This window comes from Micrasema longulum, unplaced genomic scaffold, assembly GCF_059751315.1.
Source record: "Micrasema longulum isolate JH-2025_06_02 unplaced genomic scaffold, ASM5975131v1 h1tg001805l, whole genome shotgun sequence".
In the NCBI taxonomy this organism is placed as follows: domain Eukaryota; kingdom Metazoa; phylum Arthropoda; class Insecta; order Trichoptera; family Brachycentridae; genus Micrasema; species Micrasema longulum.
Window position 1 is genome coordinate 128,940 of NW_028278979.1, and position 25,864 is coordinate 154,803.

The window sequence follows — 25,864 nt, forward strand, 5'->3', positions numbered from 1 at the left end:
GCGTGGTTAAGATACTACACTAAAAACGAGAATGTTTATATCGAGTGACGTAAGCAGGGCCTACTTAGGGATGATTTTGTGGCGCCACAAAAGTGATTCCGAAACATACCGAAGGGAAGACGTATTTCCGAGTGACACCGAAGCATCCCAAATGGATAACGTTTAGGGTATTTACTAATTCCGAAAGTCTTTTCCATATTTTTTTACCTTTCAAGTTATCAAGTTCTTGTTTTCCTGCTGTTAGTTTTCCGATAGTTCACGATTGGACTACGATACGTGGGTTCGACTTAATGATTTTCAGTTAGTTACCTGCAGAGAAGTCATTAACTGATTTGAAGTCCAGGTTTTACTTTTGAATACAATTTTATTTAAATCTTACAAAATGCTTTTATGTTTCAAGGGTGGATGGATGGCAGCTTGTGCAGTAAGATCACTTCAGGGCATCACCCAGTCCTGCATGATGCCATCAGTTCAGATCTTCCTCAGCAGGTGGGCACCCTTGAGTGAAAGGAGCAGAATTGGTAACCTCGTTATGTCTGGTTAGTTTTTATCCTCCTTGATCGAGAATCTAAGTACCCCTTCCTTGGAATCGTGCAAAAATTAGTTAGAGATTAAAAATTAAGTTGCTCGTTAATTTTCATGTGAATGATACATCTGAATTAGGTTATCATTACCTAAATATCGCAATTAGTGAGGACAAGAAAAAAGTATGTCTATTTGAAATTGTAAATTAAAAAAACCAAAAAAAATTGAACGTAGTTATACAGTAAATAGCCAGTCCACAATAAAAAAAAATGAAGAAAAATCTTATCGGTTGCAGTAAAGTCGATTCTATGTTAAACTTACAACCACCAGGCGGTTTTCATAAAAATAATAGCAATAATCACCTTCTAAAAATAGTGTTGATCACAAAAACGGCATTTCTCAGTTTGCTGAAAAAACCCACAGCACCAAAAAATTTTTACGTTATAGATGCTGATGAAAGATACATAAGTATTTTAATTTAATAAATTTATCAATTCAAAATACCTGTAATAAAAAATATGCTTTAATTCAGAATGTCACTTCATTTATTTAAAGTTTGTATGAGGTATCATTCAATATTAGATCTGGCTGCTTTCATGCATATTTTAGGTTGTGTCATCAAAGACTTAAAAACTCACAATAAATCCTTTAACTCATAATTAAATTACGTTTAAAGTTACTATAACAAATAAATTAGGGTTTAAGTAGGGCTGGCTGTTTTCTGCCAAATGCACATCTTAGGTTGTGGTCAGCTAGACTTTAAAAATCATCGAAGCTGGTCAAACAAAGTACATAATTAAATTCTTTTTTGTATGTATTAAAAATACTAATGTTTGCATTATTTATTATTTGTCAAAGTAAAAAACATTCGAACTCTAATGTAGATTTGATTTTTTTATTTTTTCACAAAAATGCTATTATCTCAATTTCATTTGTCTATGGCTGGCTGTTTTCTGTATAACTGCGTTTAATTGAACTATTATTATTTAAAGCTTTAAGTTTGTGGCAAACTTTTAAATGTAAGCAAATATTTGTGTATAACCCTTTACCGACTTTTCCGAAGTGCTTTTTTGTGGAGGCAGCCGAAATACGTCAACATTCAAATAGCGTTTAATTCCCAATAGTCAAAATAGCGTTTAATTCCCAACACGGGGAAAAAAACATAGAATTGAAATTTGTACAAACTTTTATTTTTAATAGAAGGGTTTTTTTTCAATTAAAAGTTGATAGTTTCCCAGTTATAAGCAAAAAATTTATACTTTTTGCATTTCCGATTTTGCGTCATTAAATTTTGTTGGCAAACCTCAGATTCAGATTTAACACCACAAAAAATATACAGGGTGGCCGGAGAAGTGACGTCCAAAGGAAAAATCTAGGTGCCTCATGTTGAGGGGTATTCGAATCACCCCATGTATGTTCAGCGATATGGCTTAGTTTTCGAGTTATAATTTTTTAAATTGGTTTTTGTCAATTTTCGACCGGATCAGTTTTTAATTTTAATTTGAGGAAGGTTTTTTTTGTGTATTATTTTATTTGAATTGTACTTTTACGCATAAAATAATCAGCTTCGTAACAGGAACCTACAAAAGTTTTGACCTAAAATCGAGAATTTACGTTCGAGCGAGTAAGACTTAAATTTTGAACTTTAAATTAAAAGTCTAAAAAAGCAAGTTCTTTGTTTTTGGATAACTTTAAAAATTGCTCTAGATCCTTAACTTACATAAATTTTATTTTTATTTTATTTTTTTTATTTTATTTGATTTAATAGCATAATTATACATTTTTACAATTTAAAAAAATTTCATTTGTTATTTTTTTACTAAAACTAAAATCCCACCAAGCCACTTTTTGTAGCTTGTTGGTGAAGATTATATTTATACTCACTTAATAATATTATTTACATTTACAAAAACAATGAATAACATATCAAAATTAACAGCCGGAAAGATCAGAATAAACATGTTTATACAAATAATAATATATAAATTTATTTTTTAAATACAAGAAAATATATGAAAAAATAAAATATTTACACCTAAGCTACTATTCATATATAAACTCTTGATCGAGTAGCCACTCTCTTATTTTGCTCTTGTTACAATGTGAGTTAAATTTAAGTTCTTTTGGTAATAAATTAAAAATTCTAGGTACTAAATATTTGAGAGTTCTATTTCCATATTTATTACATACTTTTGGTACTACCAAGCCATCATTAGACGTGAAGCGTGTATTATGGTTATGTTTGAGAGGATAAATAAAGTAAAGTCAAATAATAAAGTAATAATTAGTTAATAAAAATAAAGTTAAACTTAAAGGCTACTATTGGCTGAAATCAGCCTTAAAAGGTACTGAGGTGGAAAACTCCTAATATAGTCATTTGATAAAAAAAAGGTTTTTTTTGGATTATTAAAACTACCCCACAACTTTCCTGCTAAAAACCCAATTTGACTGGATTAGTAGTTCCACGAAAATATAACAATAACGTGCTGATGAAACAAGGTATTTATTTTAATTAGTGCATGTTTGTGTAAGCTTCTAATAGCATGTGTCCTATCAGCACGTTGGTTATATATATTTTTGCAACTACATACTATGGTGTTGGCGTATAGTGGGATTTGCATGTTAGTGTAATAAGGGACAGGTACGTCTCGAAACCTAATATTTATTACATTAATTTTATTTATGAAGACTTTAATTTACAGTAGCAATCATCATCATAATTTTCTTATCTACACTCAACAAGGTACCAGTCCAATTGAACAAAAATAACTATATTTGGTAATTTTACTATCGACAGAATTTAGTTTAAAATAAAAATAATTACACTGTTCTTAACCACTTATTTTTTATTTAATTATTGAGCTGTTATATATATATATATATATAAATTGTAGACACCGAGTTGCAGGTTCCACATGTCGAAAATAAAATATTAAAATTAGACGACTCAGAAATCTTCAAAATAAAAAAAGCGATACACAATATTAAAAATAATATTGTTACCAGCAATTATCCACTCCTGCCTTGTTTTAGAACAACTAAAAATGATCGAATTTCAACCGCCTTTACTCCTCACTCTGTATCTCCACAAACACAAAATACTACTTGACACGAAAACTTTATTCCTTTTTCCATATGTATTAGACTAAAGACACTTTTACAATTATAAAATATGATTTATATTCAAATCTCAATTATACCTCAATAAAGGAGTACGTGTTGCTCTGAAACCGGTCAGTAATCAATTAAAAAACAAGTCGTGTTTTCGTAATAAAATAACAAATAACCACAAAATCAGTGTTTCAAATATTTTTTTGTATTTTGTGTTCAGTATATTTATTTTTTCCTTTTTGACGAAGGAACCACTGTGTATCGAAATAAGTTGACATATTAGATTAAGTTTAATAATTTCAATAATGGAATGGAATCCTCCCCAGCGGTATACTGCCAATTGAACTATCTTATAAGCCCTCTGTATTGCTTTTATGTATCTAAAAAGTAATGAGCAATTTTCACCAGTTTAAAGATATGAAAATTAAATAAAAAATAAAGGTGAAAGCGTAAATTAGTAAAAAAAATTAGTGGGAGTGTACCAAATACTTTATTCAATAACTTGTATGTAAAAATACATTACTATCTTATTAATTGTTTTTAATAAATTAAAAACGAGTTAATAAATAAGTAATATCGTTAATTTATTTGAGTGTTCTTTCAAATATCAACTTAATTTCAGGGGCTCCATTTGGAATCATTCTCAGCATGCCTACAGTGGGGTTTTTGTCTGGAAGATTTGGGTGGCCAGTCGCCTTCCAGGTTATTGGAGCAGTAGCTCTTACAACTGGAATAATCTGGGTTTGGATGGGAAGCGACGCTCCAGCTTTGCACTCAAAAATAACTTTAGAAGAAAGAGAATTTATTGAATCTTCGCTTGGTCAAAAAAACAACCTAAAGGTAAAAATATTCATTTCATAGTGTAGAACTTTTGTTTTCATGCATAGTGAGGAACTTAAGCCCTACTGGAAATTGGATACAAAAAATGATATCTTGCGCGTGGTAAAAATTAGAGCATTAAATTGTACCGTAAAATTTCTTAAAGATGTACGATAAAAAATGAATATATTTTTATAAAAACGCACTACTTTGAATGACGTCACTGGTTCATATAAACCATTCAATGATATGAGAGCTTTGAAGGATATCCGGTTTGATCACCGTAAACGAACGAATCGGAAGAACTGTCATGGAAAAACCTCTGACGTCACACGCGGAGTTATTTCAGAAATGCAAAGCTTTGAAAAATCATAGCTCTGATAATACGATATAAAAAATAAAATAATACATTTTTTGGCTTAGTTTAATATTCTTTTAAAAAATGAATAAAAGACACTGAGCTTCCTCATTGTCCAGAACGTGTGCACCTACATACTTAATTCTTCACATATGAAACTAGGGTTAGATTTTCATGCATTTTGTAGATCTTTTCATCACTAATAAATTGTGAGATGCAAGAGAATTGACACGTAGCAACTCAAACAAAAAAGAACAACAAAAAACAAACCAAGAAAACTAAGAAACAAAATAATGAACAAACAAATAAAAATAAATAAAAAAAGAAAAAATAACAAATTAACTAACTGTCGAAGCCAAAATACAAACTATCGCAATCATTCCCTTTCCGCACCTTATGGTGCATAGAGCACTGCATTGGTATACAAATTGCAGTGAATCTTAAACATTTTTGTTACATGAAGGTAAGATGATCAGTCTTACGTTTCAGGTGTCAGTTCAGGGACTATGAAATATTCGAGTGTAAAAACACCTTTTTAAATAAATATTTTATATCAACCATTTTGCAAATAAAACCCGAGTCTTCTTGCATGGTAGGCAAATGCGCTGACCACTACACCATAAGGCCGAATTAATAATTAACTCATATAAATTCAACTATTCTTTTCTCCTGTCTTTTTCAGCTCTTTTTTATTATATAAGCTTAGTTAGTGCCTTAACTTCCATAATCCTTTTTGTGGGGAGATCGATTGGTCTGGTGAACAGCCTACCGGGAGAGGTGGATCATTTCAATGCTGGGTTTACCAATTTTAGCCTCTTTGTCTTTAACTATGTATATGTAATAGTGATTTAGTTGTCTTTGCTTGCTATAGTTTTTATGAACTTTTCCAAATATGAATTCGTAAATATCTAATCCCATTCTGTACCTTAAAGGATAAACCACGGGAGTCACGTTGAACGAAATATTCAGGAAATAAGATTTTGCGATTGTGCGATTGTGCGATTTTCAAAACATTACAATTTTTGGAGGAAATTATTTAATTTAAATAAAAAATAACTATTTTTATAATAACAGTACGTATGAAAATAGCTTATCTGGGGTGGTATTCTGAACCACTCTCGTGGGCCTCTCTACCTCGTTAAAATCATTTTGGTATCCTGAACGAATCTCGTAATAGGTATCGTTAAAACCACGCATGCGCACAGCACACAAATAAACTAACCTTGTAAATCTGGCAAACGTCAAACATGCGACCCGCGAGATGTTTCGTTTTTAAAAATGTATGTTTATTTTTTATTGTGAGCTACTAAATTGGCAATTAAATATATTGCGTCATCTGTAAAAGCTCAAAAGACGCCATTATACAAATTACGACAAATCCATTTGTGCTCATAAATTGGAGGTTCGTAAGTTTTTTAAAATTTGTCTGGACATTTTTAGTCTTTGTCAAAAATAACGGAGTTAATACAGGTAAGTACTCGTAATTAATACATTGAATCAATTAAAGCACGTCATATACTGTCAAAATATTAGTCAGATCGATTTGAGGTCTTTTTTCCTCGATCTAGATCTGGCACAGTTTGAGTATGTCAGTCGGTGTTGATTATATTTCAACACTAAATTCGTTTCTAATTTATATTAATTATTAATTTATATATATACATACATTATCGTACGAAACTCGGGATACACATTTAATGCATCTTAATCATGCTATAAAGGTTCCTAAAGATTGCCATATTGAAGCTAATTGAATGACAAGACGATGCATTGATTGATTATTTAGTATTCCCAAAGACATACGGTCGGCCGTCGGCTTTTGTACTTTCTACTTTTGCGTAATTCACTATTTCACACATTTAAATAAATTATGTTTTTTACAGATTTTTATCAATAATGCTAAAATTATTCGCTTCCATGCAGGTGCTCCCTCGGCTAACTAGTGATAACTATGTTAAGATAATATGTTATGAGGAAAATAATGAATCAGGTCATTAAGGAAACTGACAAGGAAGGTGTGCCTACATTAAGACAATTTCAGTAGAATTATAATATATGGAACGCAATAAGCAATATTGGATACTTGTGGGCTGAAATAAAAAATGAAAGGTTCCTGTAAACAATTATGCCCGCAAACGATGGATTTTATGAATTTTGAAGAAACTCTGGAAACTATCACAGATGATATAGTATAGGACTTCAACAATGAAGATGTTAATGAGTTAATTGAATATCACTCACAACCTCTGTCAAATGAATGCTTAATTGCAACAACTGGTAAATGAAATACGCAGTTAATGTAAGGAAGAACAATTACATGCAAGAACAATTTTTGCTCAAATTACAATTGTAGCTGTAAGGTATAAATATCAAATCAAAATGCATATAAATTTTAAATCCTTATTTTCAGATTTGATGTCACAATCTCTGAATGTGTGAGTACAAAATGAACCTGTGCAAGATCTGTTTGTTTGATCCCATATTGTTGAAATATACTTATTCTTCTGACATTCTCAATTACTAAAAGGTGTCAAACGAAAATATAAAGTAACTAATTATTTTCATTAAGGTTGTGTAAGGTATCTCATCATTTCCCTATCCTCACCGTGTGGCGCATCAAATGCAGCATATTTCATCATCAGTTACATGAAGGTAAGGTGATCAATCTTACACTTCAGGTGCTATTCCAGGGACTGAAACATTGCAGTGAACCTCAAGAATAAATATTTTCTGTTGATCCTGCCAGGAATCGAACTTGAGACCTCAAGCACGGTCGGCGAACGCTCCGACTACTACCTTACAAGGCAGACATATCTCTACCCAATTTCCTTTTCCAGAATTTACATAAGAGTTGCAGTAAAGCCGAAAACGCTCGTCCAGGGCTCTGCTTTCATTTTTCAAACAGGTCTGTTTCCTTTGTCAGCTTGGACACGGACAAAGGGTATGTAATATTATGTTTCCCAGAATTTGAGTTCATTGTTGGTTGCCATAAAGGAATAATAGAGCATAATATATTTAATCAATTTATTCTAAATTTGTTGCAACAGAGAGGGAAAACATTTTTGAGAAGGGAATATGGAAGTATGGGCATTTACAGGGCTTATGACCTGTCATTGGCTGGTTTAAGCGGCCACTTTACTTATTGTGTTTAAACATCCAAATTTCCTCAACTCTTCCATCTGTTGACTTTTGTGAAGTAAAAGAGCTGAAACCTTTATCATGTGGGTGAGATTCATCCATCCAGCAACAAATTTATATTGGAATAACTCCCTAGGTAGGAAATCCAGTCAGTCCGCAAAATTTGGACATACTCAAAACATTGTTGAATTAACTAACTGGTAAAAGAAGAAGTATAAGAATTGGAAAATTGTTTTTTTAGGTGTTGCCTAGTAGGTGATTTCAGCCGGATGATATGAATGACAGGTCATAAGCTCTGTAAATGCCTAGACTTCCATATTCCCTTCTCAAAAATGTTTTCCCTCTCTGTTGCAACAAATTGAATTTTATTAAATTATTTCTCCCTAGGGAGGAAATCCAGCCAGTCCGCAAGTATTTGGACGTACTCATAACATTGTTTTATTTATTTTCACTATGGTACCATATCCATAAAGTCTGTATTATTTTTTTTTTAAATGTTATGTTGAATATGCATATTAACATTTAAGATTGTTTTTATTTTATTTTTTATGGCTTACAAATAATGAACAATACAATAAATTGGTATAATATCACAATTTGTTATGTTTAGAAATTTTTCATGAATTAAATGTGAATACAACATGCACAAATAATTAATAAAGTTAAAAAAAAAAACTTTTTTTTAATCGACTAAATTTAATTTTTGTAACTTTTTATAATTTTTATGTGTATTTAACATTTTATTTGGACTTTAATATTGTTATTTTAATTTCACTAGATTTTTTCCCCTATGCTTATTATTATGGCATAACACGGCAACAGCCTAAAAAAAATCAGTACATTAATATGTAAACTGTGAATCAATTGAGTTAAATCGGGTTGTGGTCCTATGACTATCGTCATGGACTCACGGCTCAAAGGTCCGTGGTTAGAATCCCATTCCATCCCAACTTGATTCCTATTTTCTAATAGAGAGTTATTTACAACTCGTCGAAAATGGCCCTCAAAATTAAATGTTTAAGTAAATCATAAGAACACAAATCTCTTTAAAAAAAATATATAGTGAATTTTTATACCGTAGAATAAATAAATGCAGGTAATCATCATCATCATTTCAATTCCGCACCTAATTGCATAGGGCACTGCATTGGTACACCAATCGCAGCGTATCTTGATCTTTTTGTTACTTAAAGAAAAAATGATCAATCGTACGCTTGGGGTGCCAGTCAAGGGACTATGAAATATTGTACTGTAAAATCACCTTTTAAAATAAATATTTCATGTCTACCATGTCAGGAACTGAACCTGAGACCTCTTGCATGATAAGCAAACGCGTTGAGAGGATGTGAGAATACATTTTCTTGTAACAAAAGGTAATATAAATAAAAATAATTTCAAATGTACTGTTTTCGTAAAACTAACTAACTAAAACTAAAGTAAATACAATTCTTGGCCAGAGCCCTTATTTCTCCCGGTGAAAGTGATCACATTAAGGTTCCTTATATTTAGAATATGTGTTCAAATATTTATGTGTGAGATATGACTATATTTTAATTACGTGTGAAAAGGAAACTAAAACACCAAAATATTTTTTCAATAACAGTACTTGCACTGTAGTTTATAAGTTTTTAGGTATAAAATAATAAAAAAAACTACAAAAAACTAACTAGAATTTAGCTAATGCTCTACATTTGTGAGAAAAGGTTTGAGTGTTTGATGAAGTTGTTGTAGACTCATTTCTGTAGTCCGCTTTTCTGCTCTGCCACATATTTACTCCCATTTTCTCAGATGATCATAAAGGTGTTAAAAATTGACACCAAATTGCAACATTCGATATTTCCTCTTTGCTAAAAATAAAAAAACAAAAAATTATATAATTTACAATACATTTTTAATTACATTTATTACAAAATGACATACTAAAATAAGCACTTAAAATGGTAAAATATATCTTATTTAGGTTAGTTGGAAGTTATTCATCAGGTATTGCAATAAACCTGCCAATATACATATTTTTGTATATTGTACTAAAGTTCATCGGTACACGCAAAAATCAAACACCTTAATTATTCCGCATATTGTTAAACCTTTTAAAAAGAAAACTTTGAAGGCTATATTTTGTGATTTATATGTTTTATTTCTCAGAGCAAATTATTATGCAGTAAAGGTAATATTTTTAAATTTGTCTGTGGGTATTGTGATTATGATATTGCAATTCAAATATGTGTAAGCTGATTAATTCTAAATATTCAAAATGATATAAGCGATGTCATATGTAATGGTATAACTTTGTATTTTCCAAATTTCCTTTTGTTAGGACATGCCAACGTGAGCTGTAGAGAAAATATTTAATATAATATGAATTTTAAACTAATACAAGATATTTTAATAGTACTTACTTTATTTTTTAAAAATTCTTATGTACTTTGGCTCTTAATCTGTTTGGTAATAAAAAAACATTTGAAAAAATAACAAATTGGGTATTATTTAAAGCAAATCTAATAAATAGTTTAATATGGAAATAAATGATGATTGATATTTAAATATACAAATGTATAATAACTGTGTAGGTAGTGATATTTCATTGTTTTTACAACATCTTTAATACCCAGACTGGTATCTTAACTATAAAAATATATATATTACAATTTATATAATAATAACTGAAGTATTGTATCCTTTTTTATTTAGATTTATCTTTATAATAAAGATATCAGTCATAAAGGTGTAGCGACGAATCTTGCTACTGATTATTTCAGATTTATGAATTTAAGTACCACTTATCTTTCATTTTTTAGTAAATTACAATTTAAAATGAGAATTTTCAAGAGTGCAAAAAAAACTTGAATTACTTAATAAACAACGTGTCCCACCTCCAAGCAGATGACGAATATATCCTATAGTTTGATATCCATATATTCCATTACAGCATAAATTTAAATAGCCAATCGATATCGTCCCTTCGAAGGATCCGCTTTCCTGGTTTAATATAATCTGAAAAAATACACTTATAAAGGTCAAATTATTTACAGATGTTCTAAAAGAGAATGAGATTTTTTTTAGAAGATAATATCATTAAAAGTCTAGACATTTATAGAGCTTACTATTTACTACTATTATTATTAATATTGATATAATATTTGTTTTAGTACAAAGGTATATTTAAACACCACTATTCATAACATAAATTGTATTATATTACAATAACCTTAATAATATTGTATCCTTTTTATAACACATGCTGTGAGCTATTATAAAGGTGATGGGTTTAGCAAAATTAAATATCTTATGTGTATGCATGTCCAATTGTCTTTCATTGTTTCTTAATAAACATTTGTAATTTTTCACGTCTCTGAGGGAGTTTGTCGTTACAAGATTCTCTTACTTTTTTAAAATATTATTTTCTGGATATTATGTATACCTGTGTTATTTTTATAAATAACCTAATTTTACCTTTTTATTTTCATTATTTCTATATGTGTGAATTAAGATGTTCTATATGAATAAATCAAATTGAAATACCACCACTAAACCACTAATAATAGCCAAGAATTCCTGGCTGCGGCAGCCATTATAACGCGTTTGACGTGCACTGCAGCCAGAACGAGACAAAGCAAATGTATGTGACTGCCTCAGTCTCCACGCACTTGTCGTAGCAGCCAGAAGTATTTTATGAAACGAATTTGCAATGACTTTCGATACAGAAGATCCATAAAATAATTTTGAAATGAACCCTTTCAAGTAAAGGATGAATTCAATATCTTCTTTTTGGTTTGCGTTTCTTACGAGATAAAATGTAAACAAAAACATCTTCCACATCCATTTTATTTGGACTGGCCGTCAGGCTGGCTGCTTTAACTGGCTGCGCAAAATTTTGACTGCGGCAGCCAGGCTGCCTAGTGGGCGGGAAGCCTAATTATCAAAAAAAAAATTAAATGGGAACATAAAAGCTGTTAATATATTACTTGCGATTTTAACCAAACAAAAATACCGCTGAAACGATATGTATTTACATACATAATAATTATTTACATTACGAATATCAACAATTAAAACTAACAGTTCGCAGTAGCGGTATTGCAGTACCACTGCGGATATGGTAATACTTCAAAAGTTGAAAAAATCAGCACACATGCATGAGATTTTGTATGACTGCAAACGCATGTGTGTTGTATATCCTCTGGCCGTCCCGGGGAAAACGGCTTGGTGGTTTGTTTATTTTTTACTAACACTAGCTTATTCTTAACCTTTTACAATTTATAAATATTATAATGATTAACAACTTGAGAAAAAACTCGTAAGGTAGGTTTAAACCGTACACAGTATATAAGTTTGATTAAAATACCGAATTAGATAAACATACCTTCAAATGATGATTCCTGTTGTCGCGCAAGATGTACATTTAGGGACGCTGTGGTTCGTATGCAAGTTTCTATAGAGTACAGTATGTATTTCACAGAGGTTCTATAAAAATAAACAAAATCCCTAAGGACATGTAGATCCGGGGCATACTTATCATTTACAAAAGTAGTTGAACTGTCACTGTATGTTTGTTTATGTTTTGCATTGTTGCAATATAAAAAGTACAGTTTGGCGTGTAGAAAAAATAAATACCCCACATGGCAAACGTTATAAATTTTCATCAGGATAGCAAAAGCGTTATATTTTGTAATAGGTATATTCATCTCGTCAGTGACGCATGCGCACGAGTATTTTTTCTCATTTTCGCCACTCACGCTGTTGCGGGTAGATATCGAACTATGAAACGTCAATTATAAAACCTTCTAAATAACGAGAAATAACGATTGAGGTTTGGTAAATTCAACATAATTAAGTATTTTGGGTCATTCTTAAGGTCACAATAATGTTTCTATTGAGAATCATTATTTTTGGTTTTATGTGTTCGAATTCATTTACGTAATTTGACATGTAATCATCAGAATTGCCATATAGAATACCAAGTTTAACCGCGTTCAAAAAATAAAAATCCCTAAATTACACCACGTTATATTCTCGTCCGAAAGTCGAGATCATCTCGTGGGTGTCGAGAGTGATCAGAATACCACTGCTGGGGCTACTGATGTTTTCTGTATTTAAGCTAAGTGGACTTCAAATCTTTATTTCAATTTAAAAAAACATGTAAATGACGAAAGTGGACTTCGGTATTTTATTGACGCATAAAATAGCTTATTGCTATAATTTCTTCACAACGGTAGAAAAATGGACTCCCGTATTTTATTGAACATTTAAAGAAATATGTTTTTGAAGTGTTGAAATTTACATCAGTCTCGACAAATTCCTGAAAAGTAAAGTTTAAAAGTTGCCTAAAAAGATTTGGACATACTCGAACTTAACATATTACAACAGAGATTTTAGATAGGGTAATATAGAGTTCTCGGTATCTACAGGGCTTATGACCTGTCATTGGCTGGTTTAAGTGGCCACAAGCTCCATGAAGAAGTATAAAATTTAAAAAAATAAAAAATTCAGGCGTTGCCTAGTATGTAGTTAAAATTATTCAATTAGATGAATATCACCCGCATAAATAAAAGTTTCAGCTCTTTAACTTCACAATCATCAACAGTTGAAAGAATTGAAGGAATAAAACTGCTCAAATATGGAGAGAATAGTGAATGTTAAACAGTGTGTAAAGTGGCCACTTAAACTAGCCAATGACAGGTCACAAGCCCTGTAGATGCCTAGATTTCTATATTACATTCTCTAAAACGTTATTCATCTCTGTTGAAATATTTAAATGTTAACGGCCCTCTAGGGAGTTGAATCCAGTCCTAGTCTACAAAACTGACTGTTTATAAACACAATTTAATATTATGTTATTGTTAAGATACACAAGTTTGAGTAATATCTTATTTAAATTTGTATTAAATAAAAATATTGATTTCAGACCAGAAAAACTCCTTGGAAGGCGATGTTCACCTCCAAACCTTTTTTGGCTCTTCTCATCGTCCACACAGGATGTAACTGGGGCTACCTGACGATGTTGCTGGAGACTCCTAGCTTCCTGAGGCTGGTTCTAGGAGTTAGCTCAGAAAACGTAAGACCTTCAAGAAAAACTTAACTAACAAAAATGTAGGACCCTTAACGAAAATATAAGAAAGCATAGAAAACCCGCCACTAAATACCTTAAATAACTTTGATTTATGAGACCTTACTCTGAATTGGGTTGCTATGCAGTGGCTAGTGTTGCGGACTCACGGATCAGAGGTCCGAGGTTTGAATCCCACTCTACTTCAACTTCAATAACATTTTTTAATAGCGAGTTATTCACAACTCTTTGAAAGTTGCCCATAAAAATATGAATATTTGGGTAAGTTATAAAAACACAAGTAACTTTTTTTTTAAATGACAAAATATATTGAGTGTAAAAAATATATTAATATGCGTTGTGATCGTTTTAATCGAATTCAATAATGTTTTAATCGAATTGTCATACGTTGCACCTACTGACCATTTATTTAGTGTGACATGATTAAATTGAAAAAAGCATGATTATGGAATTAATCTTGCAGGGCGTCAAAGTTAAGTAATAAAAAAATTTGTATCAACCTTAATTGATAATATTAAATACATACGACAATAAATAAAATGGAAACAGACTTTTGCAACCGAAATAAATACTAGTAACGCAGTTTTGGCATTCATTTGTGTTTGCAATATGGTCATCAGAAAGAATAACTATATCTGACATATGCCCTCCAAATAATTTGCCAAACTCACAGTGGAAAGGGGCAATGAAACCAGTAAAGTTAAATTTAATTAGAATCGCTGTTTATGAGGTTGAACATTTTAAAAGTGTAAGTCGCTTATCGACAATAAAACATAGCTTTTTGGTATGAGCGAAACTGATAGAAAGATCTAAGATCTTTAAAACGGTTTGCGGGTGTGGATGGAGTGCTTTCACTGTAATAATTTATTTATTTAACTTTTTGTACATAACATCAATTGAACAATGGAGGACTAATTTTCAAATGACATTTTTTTCAGACCAACTAATAAAAGAAAAGTCTTATTTATATAATTCAAGCTTCAAAACGCACTCAATAGAAAATAAATTAAAATACTTAAGATATACAAAAACAGAAATAACAGCATTTGTACACAAATTACCTCAAATCGATACAAGTACCTGATGGGAAATAAAGAGGAAAAGGGAAAGAGAAAAGAGGAAAGAGGAAAAAGGAAAGAGGAAAGAGGAAAGAGGAAAGAGGAAAGAGGAAAGAGGAAAGAGGAAAGAGGAAAGAGGAAAGAGGAAAGAGGAAAGAGGAAAGAGGAAAGAGGAAAGAGAGGATGGATTATCGAAGAAAAAGTAGATGTTTCTTATGACGTGATTTAAACAGAATTGCTGTAGAAACGTCTTTGATAGTGGATGGGAGATGATTCCAGTCGAACCGCATGGACACTATATTAATTAGAGAAGAAAGACGAATTGTGGATTAAGAGCGTGCTCCATGGGGATCTCAAGAAGTCCAACCACTCAAGTTTTACTGGTGAATTTAGCCATGGTTGGACTGCAAAAACCAGGAAGTTCTTTATTTTTTCGACTCTCTCCTGAAACCTATGGATCCTGAATTTCCGGAGAGAACTTGAATTTCGGACATTTGCGAAATTGTGTTTTTTATGCAAAAAAAATATGACATACTGTGTGATATTCATCATTCTGCCTATGGTCAATAAAATGTATCGAATAAAATGTTTGGCCACAATGTTAACACTTTCAGTGTTAATAATGTATTAGCAAAAAGACTAATAAAACACGATTTCGTCTAAATATGTTGTTTTTAAATGTTTTAGAGTGGACTCTATTCCAGCCTACCATACCTTGCCATGTTCATCTTCAGCTTTGTTCTAAGTTACATATCTGATTTAGTAATCAATAAGAAGCTGATTTCCATATCAAATACGAGGAAGGCAGCAAATATCATTGGTAAGCACAAAAAGTATATAAAAACATAAGATACCCAATTGAAATGTATTTGCATCTTATATAAAATCTGGTGAAAATGATTCGTTTATTTATTAGCTAAGCAGGTACCATGCAATTTTTTTTTTAACCTGTTAAGTAAATTTACTTCTGACAACACTGCCGGGTAAAACGGAAACCATCGACGTGTTAACAGACGAAATAAAAAAAATAGCAAAGGTACGAAAACATGTGCGGTTTCGCTGACGGTGAGGGAAATAAAATTTTCACGAAGTCCAAATAGTTTTTATAGTCCAAATGTTTGTCATATAAAAAAACTAATGCTTTCATTGTTTATCATTTGTTAAAGTCAAAAACATTCCAACTGTTGTGTAGACTTGATTATTCAGTCCTTTCACAAAAATACTATTATCTCAGTTTCACTTTTCTATGGCTAGCTGCTTTTGCTTAACTACGTTTAATTATAATCAAACCTCGTGGGGTAGCATTCTCCTCAAATTCATTCGATTAATCTATTTTGGTATTGAATAATATACAATTCAAGTCTCATAAATTTTAAATTGTAATATATCATCAATTTAACACATACGCATTTATAATTTATTTGTATAATTTAGAGTTTAATAAATATAAGAAACGTCATTAACATACAAAAGTAACTATTGTAAAAATATACTCTGAGAAAACTTTTCGAGCGTTCGTAATTTCAACTTCTAAACTATTCTTCTGGAAGAATCTGTGAGAGATCTCGTGAAGTGGTGTATACAAGCATTCATGGAATGACTTGTCTTGGATTTTCACTTTCATTTCATTGCTTCACAAAATAAGAAAAAAAAGAAAAGCATTTACAAATAAAATACATCCACGTCTAATGAGAAAATTAGTAAAGCAAAACGTGTTAAAGTAGGTAACAAAAAATTACATTTTAACTCTGCAACTAATTTTTTATTTTTTATTTCAGCTTGTACTGGCTTAGGATTTGGAATCCTTATCATGTCATATGTACCAGTCGATCAACTCGCTCTCTCCATAACTATCCTTACAATCGCAACGGGACTTTGTGCAGCTCTCAACGTTGGACATTTGGTAATCTAAAAAATATTTTTATTTAATTATACACTAAAGCACTACTCCCAATTACAATTTAAATCAATTATATTATTGGATAATGTTTAAAAAAAAGTTAAATAGATTAAAGTCTAACATATAACAAACAATGACGAATAAGTCACTAATACACATTATGATACATAGAGAGGAAGAGTCTAAAGCTAGTAATTTCAGTATGGAGAAGATTCATCTCTCTCGGTAGGCTGTTCAACAGACCAATCATTCTCCCCACAGGAATCATCAACGGTAAATTCGTCCTGCATTCAGAAAGAACATGTGGTCTGTAATGCCTAGCTGGATGCTCGGTACTAAATAGTTGCTCGGTACACATAATTTTACGTGCTCCAAAATGTTGGGATTGTAAATTGACCCATTCAGAAGTTTAAAGCCCATCATAAACAAGGCAATGCTCCTTCTGGCCAGAAAACTTGTGATACCAAACATACCTAAAGGGAACAATGTTGGATAGTGCAATGGGTAGTATCCATACTCTCTCATGTACAGGTAACGAAAGGGCGTTTATACTCCCACGCATAGTAAATAGACTTCCGGACAAAATAAAAAATACTGAAATAAATGAAAACAAATTAAAATTTGTTTTAAAAATCTTTTTCTTAAATTCTTAGTTTATTGAGTAAAAAAAGAATAAGGGAAACCAAACAATTTAAAACAGTGTTAAAAAAAAGAGTTTTTTAAGTATTTTTTTGTATATTTCGGTATCAAAAATACTTCATTTACGTATTTAATTTTTTAAACTTGTTTTATTTATATATTTAAGATTTTTATATATTTTTATTTTAACATTATTACATTGTGTTACCAAAATATCGAAAGAGAGAAATTCCTGCAAAAAAACTGCTTTTGCAGTTTGGCGGGAATCAAATAATTGTTCAAAAGAATACTGGCTTCTTCAGGCTCTCTGTTATATGTTTTATAGTTGTTGATAATGGACGATATCAGATAATCTTCATTTTAAAAACTACTAGATTGTAGGTACAACCCGATGCTAAAACTCAATACAAATTTAAGAAAGTACTCGTTTGTGTGAATGTGAAAAACTTTAAATACTATCTACATACTTTTTAGTCTTCGTGATCTAAATATTTGGTTTTTACAGTTATTAATTTCTTTGATTCACTTCATTCATTCATTCAAACCTTTGGAGTAAGTACGTCTTTAAATACAAATGCCTATTTAGAAATTTCAATGTTTTATTAGATACGAACTATGGAATGTTTACATTTTGTCGATTTAATAAAAAAACATATTTGTCGATACAGTTAAACATATTTTATATATTTTTAATGTAATTTATATGGGATGTCAACAGTAATACAGCAAATATACATGTACAAATGAAAAAATAAAATGAAATCAAAAACAAATATCCACAAAAATACTTATCAATATCACGATATACTAAATTCATAACAAAAGTGTAGCTATAGACCTAGATTTTGAAAACCTCAATTTTGTCAATACCTATCATCATAATAAAAAACAACGCTAGCAAGCAACATACATGCTAGAAACTACTATACAACAGTGTAGTGGTTGACTCGTTCACCTCTGACCCGTGATTCGGCAAAACTAGCCACGGGACCTCAACCCGATTAAATAAAACATGTCATATTCCCTTACGGAGAGGATTCACAGTAATTTTTTTTGTTGAGAATATTTAAGGACTCAATTATTATTTGTAAAAAATCCAACCAACTGCATTTTAAACTTGTTTTCTCTAATTTTAAACTTGTTTTCTCTAATTTTACCCTTTAGAGGTTTTTATATGGGCTTATATCGTTATCGGTTACGCAATAACATTTACTAACATTCTATGGTGAGTTTACATTGATTTGATTCGTGTATTTAATTTCAGTTGAACCACGTGGATTTGGCACCAAATTTCGCAGGGGCCATGATGGGAATTACAAATGCAGCAGCAAATGCAGTTGGTACTTTAGCTCCACTTTCTGTTGGATACATCCTAAAAGATCCCGTAAGGACTTTTGAAAATAAATGTTATTACTAACTGCAATCTACTACCATTAATACTTTTAAAAATAGAATTTAAATTTTGAGGAAGGCCACATGCATACATCTCATTGATTATGTCAGTATTTGACAGGATAATATTTCAGGCTTTAATTTATATGATTGAGGATCATTGGACCATATTAGTTATTAATTAATTTATTTTATTTATTACATTTATTTCATTTATTTCATTTATTTCATTTATTTTATTTATTTAATTTATTTCATTTATTTCATTTATTTCATTTATTTCATTTATTTCATTTATTTCATTTATTTCATTTATTTCATTTATTTCATTTATTTCATTTATTTCATTTATTTCATTTATTTCATTTATTTCATTTATTTCATTTATTTCATTTATTTCATTTATTTCATTTATTTCATTTATTTCATTTATTTCATTTATTTCATTTATTTCATTTATTTCATTTATTTCATTTATTTCATTTATTTCATTTATTTCATTTATTTCATTTATTTCATTTATTTCATTTATTTCATTTATTTCATTTATTTCATTTATTTCATTTATTTCATTTATTTCAATTATTTTATTTATTTTATTTTTTAAATTTTTTAAAATTTTTATTTTTTAAAATTTTTTTTTAAAATTTTTTATTTTTTAAAAAAAAGGTAAGCAATATAAAACAACATAGTACTATTAAAGTATTTAAATTTGGAGATAATTAATTGATACACTGCCATTTAAAATAAAAATGTGTTGTATTAAATATATCTTTATCATTTGCGTATTCATTTGCAAACACACAAATTCTCCTTATAGACGAGTGTGCACTATAGTTAGTTGTAGATACATTTATATAGAAGAGTTTATTAAATCAAGTAATTCGGCCGGGCACTCGCAAGTTAATTAGTTTTAACAGTTCGGAACAGTCAAACATTGAATTTAATATTTTAAATAAAAATAACAAATCATTTAATTTTTTTCTAGTTTCTAATGTGTGTAAAATAAAATATTTATTTAAGCATGTATAATTAATATGTTTAACTGGAATACTTAGATATATTTAGATCTGAATTCGTTGCAACAGAGAGAAAAACTGGCTGAATTTCTTCCCTAGAAAGTTATTTAGATCTGAATTCATTGCAACAGAGAGGGAAAAACATTTTTGAGAAGGGAATATAAAAGTCTATGCATTCACATGGCTTATGATCTGTCATTGGCTGATTTAAGTGGCCACTTTACACAATATGCAACATTTAGCATTCTGTCTATTTTTAAACACCCACAGCTTCTCAATTCTTCCATCTGTTGACTCAAGTAAAACAAAACAAATTTCAAAACATTGTTAAATTAACTAACTGGTAAAAGAAGAAGTATAAAAGTTGGAAAATCGTTTTCAAGTGTTGACTAGACGGTGAATTGGTTCAGCAGGATGAATCTCACCCACATAATGAAGTTTCAGGTCTTTTACATCACAAAAGTCAACAGATGGAAGAGTTGAGGAAATGTAGATGTTTGAACATAGGCAGAAAAGTAAATGTTACACAGTGCGTAAAGATGCCACTTAAACTAGCCAATGACCGTTCATAAGCCCTGTGAATGCCTAGACTTCCACATTCCCTACTCAAAAATGTTTTCCCTCTCTGTTGCAACTCATTTAGGTCAAAAAATTAAAGCTCACTTTTTTCAAGAACAAATTTAGTTTATTTTGACGAACACTCTAAAACTATTTTTTTAAATTTTTAAACTGTACTTAACCTTTAGGGCGCAGGTTTTCTTGAATATTTATGTTTTCATTGGATATATACACCAATATAATTAGCTTTTCAGTGGATAAATTTGTAAATATTTTTTAAAACTATTTCGTTTTGCCGAAAAATTAAAAACTATTTAGTTTTTATGAAAATCTAAAATTTTCTGTGATCTCAAAACTTAACACCGTGCATTAGGAATAAGGTGTTATAATAATATATATTTTTCAATTAAAACTTGAATTCCCCTAATTGTTTTAATCTTTTTTTTTCGATAATTTTTTTAACATATTACAACAGAGATGAAGAACATTTTAAAGAAGGCAATATAGATGTCTAGGCATCTACATCTACATTTTCAACAAAATAAAACTTAGTTAGTTCGTAATGCTTTTTCTTCTGATGATTTTTTCTTTCAGACCGATATTACCCAATGGAGGATAGTATTCATAATGATATGCGTTATTATGAATGGATGTACTGTGATCTATTTAATATTTGGAACCAGCGTTGAACAGCCCTGGAACAATACACCTGAAGAAGAAATAGGTAATAAATATTTTTCATATTTTTTTGAATATGGTTTTGATAAGTTCCAATAACTATCTCTGCTAAAAAACAGACGAATTTAAGTCAATTCATGGTGATATGAAATAAGAACAACGGTTATTTAATAATATTCTATGGTAAGGATATTTTTTTTTTTTTTGAAAAGATGGGCAAAAATTAAGTAAAGAAAAAAAAGTATGAGGTAAAATCAACAAAATTGATTGAGAAGAAAAATATTTATAAGTGGGAAGGATAGTAGGAAAGGAAAATAAATATTCTTATATTTAAATAAAATTTTAACCGTGATTTAAATGTGAATAATGTCTCATAAAAAGCTGCTCTCCCAAAAGGTTCGTATCTATTTGGAATGTTTTATAAACACATCTTTTGAGTGACGGAAAAAGAAAAAGGTGGCCTCTGTGGTGTAATGGCTAAGTTACTTGACCCACGCACGGAGAGTTCAGGGTTCGATTCCCGGTGAGAACACAAAAAATCAATGTCATTTTTCTCAAGCTTTGGTGTTCTGTGATGAGCTCACCACTGTAATTAGGCCTCCTACTGGTGCTAAAAGATATAGTTAGTTACACAAGACAGACGAAAAAAGCACAAAATGGGAAGGTGTGAAAGTATAAAGCATTTAACGCAAATTTTGCCTTTTAATTATAATCCCATGTTTTTTTATTATCAGAAAACATTTATATTTGTTATTGATGTCTTGACCATTTTTATAAAAATAAAAATGGTCAAGACATATTCTAAAACTCCATATACTATAATAGTTCATTCATCTTGGTTGAGATACATCATGGTTGATTTACATTAAGTTCTATTAGTTTAAGGTTCTTCCATAAGGCCGACATTATTTCAAGATCGAGAACGTTACATGACAGTAATTTTCTAACGTTTGACGTTAACACTATAATGTTTAAATAATAATATTCAAAGATTATATAATTCTCAGAACCAAATAATATTATAACGAGACTATTAATAATAATAAACTTCCAGATAATAACCTCTTGAATCCGAAACAACAGTAAAAATACTCCCACGACACATAAACCATTTTAAAGTTAGCCGGTCTCTTTATCGGTTTCACTCATACTTCATTTCAGAACTTAATATTAAATCAAACACTGATTAGTCTACGTACAAAAATACAAAACCGACAAAATCACCAGTGTCTAGGTTTGTTTAGCTGTATAGCATAAAGATCCCTAGTCTACTTAATTTTTACATTTGTTTTAAAATACCCCCCAATAAGGCGAAACAATTGTCCAATTTTATCAACAACAAAAAACAGTGTTCGATTGAATATTGAGATCTTGACTTAAGTGGAGTTCTACAAAAAAGTGAAAAAATCGGTTGAAATTTAAGTTACATAAGCCGTGATTTTATTTAAAATTTTATCCTATTGCTTTCATTGTCTACTTTACCGTATGTTTGAAGTTTTGCAAAAAAAGCCTTTGTCGGATTTTGTGTTTTTTCGGATTTTTTCTCATTTATTTATTCATCAACGAATAATTAGCAATTAGTGTGCCAATTCAGTGCCCTGTGTATTAATTAATAACGATGATGATATCTGGATAATCCGTGTAGATAGAATTCACTCTGCGTTATAAATAAATATAAATAGCGGGCAATTAAATTAATTTCTACAAACCGACAATGTGAGCTAGTAGTAACAATTTATTAAAGATTTACTCAAACCAGAGAAAATCAAAATGTAATAACACTGACTAATCTGGTGCTGAGACTTCCTTGTCGGCAATCAGCTCACGCTGTCAGAGAAATTGGTGATCAGGAACACTGCAGGCACACAATTTCGTCTGGAGGCGGCGGATAATGATAAACGGTGATGGATGATGAAATGTTTGCGGCATTGTGCGAGTTTAGGAGAAGTTTTAATAACCTTCAGGTCGAAAATAGCGAAATACTTTTGTCAATTCAAAAAAGCGTGCGGAACATTCAGTCGAAAAAGCAAAGAGAAGTGCCGGCCAAAACAGAGTAGCCAAACCAAAAATGTCCCGTCAGGCGTAACAACCTCACAAAACCAAAATTGGCCAGTATCTACTTACATATGATTCTTCTGGCAAAAATACATCGCAAAAAATTATCGGCTGAACCGATATCAAATGTTTGGGTATTTCGAGACGACATTAAGTGTCATTTGTGAGTGCTTGTAAATCCGGCCTTTAAGAGGTTGTATACAAGGTTGAAAGGTTTATTGTTTGCTGTACCTACTAGGTGTCATCTTCGCAAACATGTTTGTTTTTTCTCACCATGGGAGGTGTAATAAATGTGTCATTACCATCTGACATCACAAGAAATTGTTTGTTAAAACGCTTTGACGCAACAAAACTGGCAAACTATCTAGATAGGAAGTTATGTTCAAAGAACTATGGATTACGCAACATTTTGAATTGAATTCAATATAAATAACCATAAAATAAAAATTATATTATCACTATTACTAACTTTTATTCTTATTATATAAAAAAAGGTTTGTTACACCGGTTACAAAAAAATACAAGCTGATGCATTTAAAATTGCATTTTTTATAGATAGGCTTTTAAAATGTGATAATCTCTCTAAAACGAAATACGTCTTTAGGATAAATATTATTATACATATTAAAAAATACTTATGAACCACTTACCGACTTTTCTATGTCTACCGGTTTTGAGACGTACCCTTTTCTTCGTCAGGACAGGATTTTTTTCAAGTACCAATTTAGACCAACTTTTTTTGATACGTCTGCTTTTTGGCTGGCTAGAAGATATTTCTTTAAGCAATAAGCCCGCCTAGGCGCATGTATTTATTTGACTTTGATTTAAATAATATTACCATGGCAATCCCACTATACCCCTACTATGATTAACACCTACTATAGACAAACGCAAAATCACCCAGTCAACTATAAAAACGCAAGTAAAATGGCCAAAAATTGTCGCTTTAAAAAAAAAGTGTTCTCGAAACCGGTTGACATTGAAAGGTCGGTAAGTAGATTTACATAAATATTAACTAATATTTGTTGAAATATTTGACCACAAGATCAATGATTTAAACATTAATGATTGGATTTTATACAAGGGAAGAGACCATTGCATAAATGTGTTTATTTCGATTCCTTAACTAATATACAAAATACTGCGCATGTTCTTATAATTATATTTGATTACCTATTTATCATTCATTTGTTAGATCAGTTCTATTCTAGTGGTAGTCTCGCAGATTTAAGATCAGGAGGTTCGAGATTCGATCCCTACTCTACCACTAGTTCTTAATTTTTTTGTTACGGTTATTTATTACTACTATAATTATTTATGACTCTTGTTATTTATTACTGTTACGATTATTTATTACTTATAGAAAGTATATTAATTTTCATATTCGTACACTGATTTACCTCTACTCAAAATTGTTAAAATCGTCGACTTAAAACTATTTCAAGTATACTCAAACCAAAATTTGATTTTATTATTAAAATAGAGTTCTTTAAAATAAACACCAAGTCAATAATAACAGAAAAATATAAATCAAAGTGCAATTTAATTAATTCAATCAAAACACATAAAAAAAAAACATCAATCCTTTTCCGCAACTAATGGTGCATAGGGCACTGCATTGGTACACCAATCGCAGCGTATCTTGATTGTTTTTGTTACATGGAGGTAAGATGATCAGTCTTACGCTTCAGGTACCAGTCCAGGGACTATGAAATATTCTGGTGTGAAAACACCCTTAAAAATAAATATTTCATCAACCATGTCGGGAATCGAAAACACCGACCATTACGCCACAAGGCCAACAAAAAAAAAACAACAAAGATATTGTTTACTATTTGACTACAAATTCTAATTTAGATTTTTTTTCAGAAATGAAGAATAAGGACGCAGAGACGGAAGTTCAATTACTGAAGTCATGAAAAAAATCTAGTATTTATTGTACATTATAACAAATAAATTATTACTCCACAAATCGTTTTATTTTAAGTTATTATTAAAACTGATAAAATGTATATAAAAATTTACTGCTGTTAAGACGCAAATTGTTTTTTTGTTGTAGGATTCCAAATAAGTGACACTACAATGCGAAACCGTACACGGTTCATCAAACCAGAAAAAACTTAATTTCCATTACCTGGAAGCAAAATTTGTTTTAACATTTTTCCCATAATTGTAAAAATAATAATAATTACAACAGTTATATGTTAAGACATTAATTGTATTTAAAAAAAATATTTTTTTTTCAACATAGGGGAACATAATAAAAATTTTCATGTCTAAAAAATTGAAGCTTCTTTGACTAATGATGATTTATTTATTTATTTTATTTTTTATCATTATATTACATACACAAAATTATAATTTATGTAAGGTTGCTTTGACTCGAGACCTATTTTTGGTTTATTTCCCGGTCATGTAGGAGTTTATGTTGGTATTGAGGTTTCTCAAGATATGGTTAAAAAAGTAAAAATCGTATTGAGGTCTGGTGGCTAGTGCTGCAGATTCACAAATTAGAGTTCAGAGGTTCGAACCCTACTCTACCCCAAC

At 30.4% G+C, this 25,864-nt stretch overlaps 1 protein-coding gene and 1 long non-coding RNA gene across 4 annotated transcripts in view; one reads left to right on the forward strand and one right to left on the reverse strand.

Moving 5' to 3' along the window:
* LOC148273917 (putative inorganic phosphate cotransporter) overlaps nt 1-25,289 on the forward strand; it is a 33,135-nt gene extending 7,846 nt beyond the window's left edge. The window contains exons 4-11 of one of the 2 annotated variants that reach the window (XM_088237974.1): nt 401-539; nt 4,259-4,476; nt 13,857-14,006; nt 15,764-15,896; nt 16,855-16,979; nt 18,880-18,999; nt 21,179-21,308; nt 25,187-25,289. In XM_088237974.1, coding sequence (XP_088094100.1) covers nt 401-539; nt 4,259-4,476; nt 13,857-14,006; nt 15,764-15,896; nt 16,855-16,979; nt 18,880-18,999; nt 21,179-21,308; nt 25,187-25,236 — 1,065 coding nt within the window. In that variant the 3' untranslated portion in view covers nt 25,237-25,289. Of the gene's footprint in view, nt 1-400; nt 540-4,258; nt 4,477-13,856; nt 14,007-15,763; nt 15,897-16,061; nt 16,142-16,854; nt 16,980-18,879; nt 19,000-21,178; nt 21,309-25,186 lie in introns of those variants that run through there. The other variant, XM_088237975.1, reaches the window with a different exon arrangement.
* LOC148273918 (uncharacterized) lies at nt 8,414-12,620 on the reverse strand. 2 transcript variants are annotated; one of them, XR_015824428.1, is made up of 3 exons: nt 12,315-12,620; nt 10,804-10,945; nt 8,414-9,798 (listed from the first exon to the last, which is right to left on the reverse strand). It is a non-coding gene; the product is annotated as an uncharacterized LOC148273918 (long non-coding RNA). The 2 variants fall into 2 exon arrangements; XR_015824427.1 differs by having other exon boundaries at nt 10,825-10,945; nt 12,315-12,607.
* Nucleotides 25,290-25,864: the final 575 nt, after the last annotated feature.